Source organism: Chenopodium quinoa, unplaced genomic scaffold (genome assembly GCF_001683475.1).
Source record: "Chenopodium quinoa cultivar QQ74 unplaced genomic scaffold, ASM168347v1, whole genome shotgun sequence".
NCBI lineage: Eukaryota > Viridiplantae > Streptophyta > Magnoliopsida > Caryophyllales > Amaranthaceae > Chenopodium > Chenopodium quinoa.
Window position 1 is genome coordinate 2,611,016 of NW_018743285.1, and position 8,358 is coordinate 2,619,373.

The following is an 8,358-nucleotide window of genomic DNA, read 5'->3' on the forward strand; positions in this document are numbered from 1 at the left end:
GAAATGAAGAATAATAAATCAATAGCTTACTAAAACAAATCCCCTCCATCCCTTGGTCCCATTTAAGTCTGATGCTTTAATTTCACCCACTATATAGTATATACCCATTTAGTTTTATCAATAAACCATTGACGAAATTGTATACTACTGTACGTATTGATAATGTTAAAAAAAGCATGTCTTAACTTTTTCTCCAAATAAAAATTTTCATTTTTGATAATTCAAATTTTCCCATCAAAGTTTTAGTTTTACAGATAAGGTAGATTGTGAAATATTGCGTACGTTATTTTTATTTACAACGTATTTCATTGTTTAGACGTATTATTCTACTTTTTATTGGTAGGTAAGATAAAGGGTCTTTTCAGATCTGAACCCCTCATTATTAGTCAACTTAAACTCAGCCAACATTAATAGCTTAGATAATCTTGAAGCATGGGTGAAGATAAGGAAAATTCCGTCCCAAGTTGGATTTAAAAGGGTAAAATTCGAGGATTTGAATGTTTGAAGGAATCAAATTAAAACTATTTTTTTTTTTTTTTTCCTTTTACATTTTAAGGAAAAAAAATATTTCTATTAATATATAGATTTCCAATCTATGTAAATAATAATGACAAATAAATGCAACAAATAATACAGAGTTATGAAATATTTCGTCAAAGGCAGGAAAAATTAAAAGAACGGAGATAATACGAGTCTATTTGGAAGGTGTGAAAGTTCAAAAACGGAGGGCCCAAACAGCCAACGGGGTCACGTTGTGGACCAAAGAATGTAAATGTAAACCCAAAAGCCCAAGTTGAGAGCAGTAATTGGAAATTTGGAATGAATTGAATTGCCCTAGTTGGACATGACTTAAAAATGGAGGGGTCCCTTTTTTTACTCAAGGTAAATGACCCTTTAACAGTATTTATAAGAGAAATAGCGAAAGTGATTGACTATTGAATGGTGATGCCCACTTTAGGTATCTTTTTCGTTAATATTTAACCTTCTCACTCAATTAATTTTCTTTGTGAATTGTGAATGAATGAAATGTCCACTTTGATGTGAGGTACATAACAACATTACTGGATAAGCCTTTTTAGTCGTTTTTCAAATCAATTTGACCCTCTTGCGTTCACTTTTTTTTTTCCTTTCTTTCTCCCCCAACCTTTTTTGTTTTTAACGTTTTCCGTTTAACGTTGCGAGATGAGAATAGCAACCATAACAAAGTCCCAAGAGCCAAATACGTCACTCATTTATACTCTATCCATTTCTGAATAATTGACACAATTTGACTTTTTTTTACCATTTATTTCTAAACTATCACTTTGAGCATACCTTTTTAGCAATATATAATCATTATATTTTTTACTAATATATAATCTTTATCACTACGCTTTTCAAATAAAAAATTTAAAAAAAATCCAATGACAACATAAGTCATAAGGATGCACAACTCTAGAGTGGCTCAAATCACTGGCTACTTTATCCAACTTCAACTAATTTTGTGGAGGCAAAATGTTTTACTTCCATGTTTTAGGTAACATAAGCCATAAGAACACCCCATTGGCATGAGGCCATGAGGGTATCAGCTTGCAGGAGCATGCAACGCAGCATTCAGGAGTATAAGAGCAATGCCTAGAGACTTCAGGTTTCATATTAACTCGCTCTTTCTTTGTTTTGCAGTCTTCTCTTGTGCTGTAGAAGGAAAGTAAAGAAGGGTACACTTGTAAGCATGCTCGCATCCACCCACCAATCCGCGCCAAAGTGAAGAATACTCTACCCTGAAAGTTGTATCCATTCTCGCAACTCTATTTCACTGCAATCAGTGGATCAAGTGTTTGGTTGGTGTCCGTCCTAGCTCATTTAACTGCAGTGCTAAAACAAGCTCATTCGTTCTATTAAGAGTTAAGCCAACACAAATTAGACTTGCCCAAATAATATGAATTTTCCGAAACAATGTTTCTGAAGAACAAAATTTGTGAATCTGAGCAAGTTTCTCTACAGAGAAACAAAGTTTTAGAAATGGCATAAGTAGTGAGCTTTTGGATTTCTGGTAACATTAGGAGGCTTATCTACTTTGAATTCTTCTCTTGTTTGATATTACATATAAACTCATCAAGGGGGCCAATACAATAATTGCCTGTCACAACATCTCGTTGATTCCGATCTGATTCTCCATTTTCGTGAGGTTCATAATGTTATTGTTTGAATACAATAAAAAGTAAGGAGCAGGCATTATACTCCGTATAAGCCCAAGGCTATGTTTGCTTCAACTTATTTAGCGTTAACTTATAATAATTGAGCTTATTTTCACTACGACCAAACTTATGCTTCCAATGGTGGAGCTTATTTTGTTTGAAATAAGACAAAATAGTTATTAGTAAGTTCAAAAAACAGATCCTAAGCTAGCAGAGCTCAGTGCCTATTTAAATTATTTTCAAAGTTAAAACTATAACTGCTATAGGAAATTAAGTAAAAAGGAGAAAGAAAGTGAAAAAAAATCAAAACGATAGTTGCTCTTATGTGAAAAACCAAAAGTGAAAGCTAGAATTTCCTTGTCCAAACTAGGCCAACTTTAAAGGTTAGCTTGAAAACAACAGACGTAACAAATTTTCAGGCCTCTATGACCACATTCTACAAGCAATATTGCGCAAAACAAAAGTAACCCTATAGCAAAGATCTAGTCTAAGATATCATTAGGCTAGGACGTTGAAACTTACTTGCTCGTATGTATCAAAGCAAATTCATACAGTACTGACACACCACACAAGTACTATGCTCTTACCCCCGCACTCGGGAAAAGAGGAGAGCATCAGCAAGCTGCAGGCTAACCATTTTTGGTTGGTAGGAGAGGGTTTACAATTTTACATCAGCTACGAATGAGTTTTAAGTTCAACAAAAGAGCATTTTAAAAAAAGTTAAAATCATTCAGGCATATGGAAGTGAAACATTGGATATTGTTCATCGAGGACGATTATTTAAAAAAATGAACACATGAAGCACAATCTGGCCTTATGCATACTGTCCCTCTGATGGAGAATAAGACAGGAAAAGGTTTGGATAAATTTGCTTATATCCCTCTCCTCCTCTCCTAGCTTATTTCTTTCTAGCTAACATTGCACCAGATCGCCAGGCCGGGACAATAACGTCACAAGCAGTAATATTCTCTTATTAAGGGCATACTAGGGTCAAGGGTGAAGCGAAGAGGGGATAATAAGAGACGAATATAAAAAGTGGTAAGGTGGTGGTGATTGAGGAGGGATGGAGATATAGCTACCCATCAAATGGGTATTAGTTCAGCACCACCCACCTAGAGTAAAATATTATCCCCAAATCGAAGGTAAATTTGTAGTAATTTCAACATCCATATTCATTCAACAACTACCACTTCTACCCATCCTCTTTCTCTTTATTTTCTCATTACGGCCAATCCAAGGATTCCCTAAAGTCTTCAAGAGACAACAAAGTAATGAACATGATCACAAAAACTAACATAAAACTAATCAATCATTGTTCTCGTTTTCATCCTATTTTGTCCCTCTACTCATAATCCAAAGGATGTCTTTCAAAATCCCGAAACTAGTTCAATACCTCTGACTTTGTCAAATGATTGGAGTCGAAATCATGTCTTGAAATGAAACTAAATACAAGTTCTGAGAAAATCAGTGAAATGTGCCTTATTTCCATTTCCCAGATTCACTAATTTTTGCAACTCATTAGTTATGTTTTGCATTCTTCATAACATTTTTCCTGACTAAATCCCTTAATAAACTATATGGTATAAGGACCATGTAGTCTCCACATACGGACATACCTAGTCAATGCCCATTAGCAGTTCATCCATAAAAAGAAAGCACAAATTAAACCTTGCAAATGGACTCAAGCTCAGATGACTACTCGTAAATGATCCAGCTAAGTGACCAGATACAAACTTAATTCAATCACATTGAAGTGGTAAGGAAAGAATCAGAACAAGTAAATCAACTCTGAATTCAAAACTATCATCACTTCAATTATCAAATGATGAACACAGTCAAATGATAAAGAGAAACACTGCATCATGCCTTCTAGATGGACATATATACGCATGAACTGTATGAAGCCAATCTATTGCCTACAACTTTAAAAGCTTTTTACTTAAAATATCAATAAGTATTTAACCGTAACACAGCATGTTTAAGCGTCCTACCACAAGCCAAAATGACTAAAAAATTATTCCCCAGTATAACATATTACCCTCTAAGTAAAATTAAACATTGTAAAATGACCATTGCAATCAATAAAAAAAAAAAGATCAGACATCCTAATTAAACTTTCAGACATGACTACTGAAAGTCTGAAAGTAACAGGACCCTAAGAAGCAAGAATATGAAGCAAACAATAAAAAAAAAAAAAAAAAAAAAAAACCATCCATTTCCTGTTTAACCCCCAGCTTAAAAAAAAAAAAAAAAAAAAAAAAAAAAAAAAAAAAAAAAAAAAAAACACAAACAAACAAACAAGGAGAAAACAGATGAAACAGCAGTTAAATTGGACATACCTTGCGTCCTTGTCATAGATAGATATTAGATAGCCACATTGATGTGGTACCTTTTAGCTCACACTTCTACAATTGAAGATAGCATCTGTCCAAGAAGTAGAAATGGCAAGGAAATTGTACCAAGAAAACATGACATTTACAAACTCGTTTGTTAATAAATGAAACTCAACAAGCGAATTGCAAACTTACTGTCCATATAAAAAAGAATTGATTGGTTAAAACATACCAAGGAAGAAACTCAAATACTACTAAATAAGGAAAAGATCAGAATCCCCTCTGTTTCCATTGGGCAAGAATAGAAACACTAGAGTTGTAAAAACAACAATTAAGCAAATGCAGCATAGACAAAATAGTGAATATAGACATCTGAGAGAGGGACATAACAAGACAGTATACTAAATCGAACGGTTTCCCAGGTTTTAGCGAAGAACAGATGCTCAGCTCCCCCAACCCCCCTGCGCCCCCAGGGGGGTCTTCTGAACTAAAGTACTGCAACAACATGCATGCATTAATCTGAGTAAATATCAATTCACCGATGGTAAATGATATAGGTCACATGCTGATGACAAAGAACATATGTTACCATCCCCAAAATTGCACGGGGGATGTATATCTTCAAAGTCATCATCACGAAGAGATTGGTATGATAAACCAAGACATCAGTGTGAGAGAAAGGATATATTCATGTTAGCACAATATACACATGTTAGAACACCTCTCACCCAAAAATTAAAAGAAAGATGCAATGGCAAATGGAAAACATTATGTAGCAAGCTAGTACCATTTAGTACTCAAAATACTTGATAAAGGCACTGCAATTATCCTCTAGTCAGGTTAAGCTCTTGGCAATAACAGAATGTCTGCAGTCCAAGATGCCATACCAAAAGAGATGTGCTACACCATATTTCTAGTCAATAGAAAATTTCTAAACAAAAAAATTTAGTTCTTAGAATTGGTGCTCATTTCCATGCGCTTCAATTCTAATGCTATACAATCATTTTCAAGCTTCATCCTATCATTCTCCATCTTTAGTTTTTCCAGCTCTTGATCTTTTCTCTTACAGAATCGCTGCCACTTGAGCCGCTGTTTCTCCAACTGCAGTGCTTCTGACTCAATATGTATCTTCTGCTCTTCTAATTGAAGTGCTTGTGATTTCAACCATTGATTCTGCAATAAAGCTGCTTTCTGACTTTCAGGTAAAGGTGGATGCATATCAGCACACGGATTTTGTGGTTGCAATTGGAAACCCTTGCTGAAGTCCTGAGTAGATTGAGGCCTAAAGTTGAAATTCTCCAGACTTAGGCCTTGTTTCATTCTTTTTGACGGATCTCCCGAGAGAGCATATGCCGCCTTGCTATAGTTTTCTCCATAATCTTCATGATCATCACTATCTGCACCATCATCATCCTCAACAGCATCATCATGTGGATGCCTTTTAAAATCAACGCCATTATCATCTCTACTTCTCAATGCCAACTGCAAAGACTGCTGAAGTGCTGGATCAGGGGGCAGATGCAGTCGATTATTGTTATGATATGAACACAACTCTTCATAAAACAAATGCTTCGAGCTCAGAATTTTCCTAACCTCGTCTTTTTCTTTCTCAGAAATGTGATCCATCATGTCTAAAATAGCTGGTTTCTCAACAACCTGACAAGAAGTGCCCTTCCCAAGAATTTCATTGAGTTTCTTATACCTCTTATTCAGGTCATTGAATTTATCCTCACACTGTTGGGGTGATACAAAAAAACCCCTCTCAGCCATCACTTTTGAAATCGATTTCCACTTACCCTTCTTATGCAAAGTCAAATATTTCCTTCTTCCTTGAGAACCCTCAAAGAATGCATCTTCACTAAGGTAAGAAATAGCCGTAATCAAAAGCTTAACCATCGAATTGTTCCATTTTACGCGATGCCATTGAGGCACATTCTTTCCCTTACTAGGATCATTTTGTCCATCCATTCCCTCCCCATTAGAACTATGATCCTCTTCGTCCGTTTGTGAATTTTTCACCCTTTCCCCTTTATTATAATCAGCCATAGAATTTGGTTGATCACAACTATGACCTTGTCCCATTTTCAAAGGCAAAATTTCGTGCAACGACGACGGGTGGTTCATCAAGCCTTGCCCAGGCTGCAGGGTTCTAGGGTTCTGATGGTGGTTAACCCTCATTGATCCTTGCAATTCAGAACCCCCATAAACAGAACCACCACCAGGCATCATATTTGCTAATGACAAATTATTATCCATCAATTTCACCAAACATTAACCTTTGTTCAACACTTTCAACCTATCTTCTCAAAAGCTAAAACCCATTTATCAAAACTAATGTTGCAAACATAAAACCCACCCAAAAACTCAAGATCCTAACTTGAATCCCTAAAACCCTTTTTCTAGCCAAAAACCCAAATAGATAATCATAAAATTCACAGAAACTCCATATATATGAAACCCAAATCACAAATAATTACAAGAAAACAAGACAGAATCTCAAACACCCACCAAATAGAATTATAGAAAAAGCAAATTAAAGTGCATAAAATTAATAAAATAAAATAAATTAATTAAGATTAGAGAAACTTATTTGTGCTCCTCCTTGTTTCTGTCAGTATCCTCTGGTAGAATAAGCAATAAGAATTTGGTAGAAAGGCGGAGATCTAAATGTTGCAATTATATGGGATGAAAATAAATTTATTTATTTGAGTAAAAATAATTTTGAGAAATGGGGAATATATTTGAGAGAGCCAATGGCAGAATATGCAGTTACAATGTAGGATTTTTTACGAAACTGAGCCCTATTAGCAAACTATTTACGAATATAGACGCGTTTTCAAACTATTTACGGAATTGAGCTTCTGAGGTAAAACGCTGCCTCGGTCAGCGTTTTACCTCTGTTATTATTTTTTTTTTAAAAAAATTCTTATTTAGTGAAATACAAATTTTTTTTTTAAAAAATATAGAAATACATAAAAACGCTGCCTCAGTCAGCGTTTTTGTATCAGGCTGGGACAGGCCTTAAAACGCTGACTGAGGCAGCGTTTCATTAATACTAGAAACACGCTGCCTCAGTCAGCGGTTTTGCCTGCTATATTTTTCGCGCACTCACTCTTCCTCAAAACTAAAAACTCAAACTCACTCTTCCTCACGCAATAGCCTATCTTCCTCAAAGCTCTGCCGTCGCCGCCGCCTGCTGCCTGCCGCCGTCGCCGTCGCCGCCGCCTATTGCCTGCTGCCGCCATGCCTCTCCTCTTCTTTATAATCACATTGTTAGTACTTCTCACTTATTTGTTTTTAAAATTTAAAAACCTAGGTTAGTTTGATAATTATATACTACATTGTTTTAATTTGATAATGTTGTTGATTATTCTAAGTTAGTTTGATTTAAATTGACAATTATGTTGATAATTCTAAGTTGGTTTGTTGTAATTTGATAATTGTCTAGTATAAAAGCCCTAAATTGATGTTAGTTTAGTAAGAAAGTTTATGATGAAATTGTGGAAATGTTTGATAAAATTGTTGAAAATGTTGATGAAATTGTTGATAATGTTGATGAAATTGTTGTTTTAGTTTGATAAAGTAGCCTACATTGTTGTTTAATTACGAAAATTTTGTTATGTAGAATATGTTGGTTGTTATAGTGTGAATATGTTCGTTGTGTACTTTGTTGTGGTTGTAATGTGAATTGGAACAATGTTGGTTATTTATGTTTATAGTGTGAATATCTTGGTTGTTTTTGTGCGAATTGGTGGAGATTGCATGCAATTAAGATGTGTTTTTGGTTGTTGTATAGAATATGGCTGCACAAAACGCAGCTTTGTTATGCCGATGGGGGGTGAATTTGT

The 8,358-nt window shown here is 35.0% G+C and overlaps 1 protein-coding gene across 1 annotated transcript; it reads right to left on the bottom strand.

The window, feature by feature from the left end:
- Window positions 1-5,160: 5,160 nt before the first annotated feature.
- LOC110735718 lies at window positions 5,161-7,263 on the bottom strand. Its single transcript, XM_021915901.1, has one exon. It carries the CDS (start codon window positions 6,764-6,766, stop codon window positions 5,456-5,458), a length of 1,311 nt encoding a protein of 436 aa, XP_021771593.1. The 5' UTR covers window positions 6,767-7,263; the 3' UTR covers window positions 5,161-5,455.
- Between the last annotated feature and the right edge of the window lie 1,095 nt (window positions 7,264-8,358).

Bases quoted from the DNA above. Each gene is read 5' to 3' on its own strand.
- LOC110735718 (XM_021915901.1), bottom strand. From the start codon at position 6,766: ATGGATAATAATTTGTCATTAGCAAATATGATGCCTGGTGGTGGTTCT.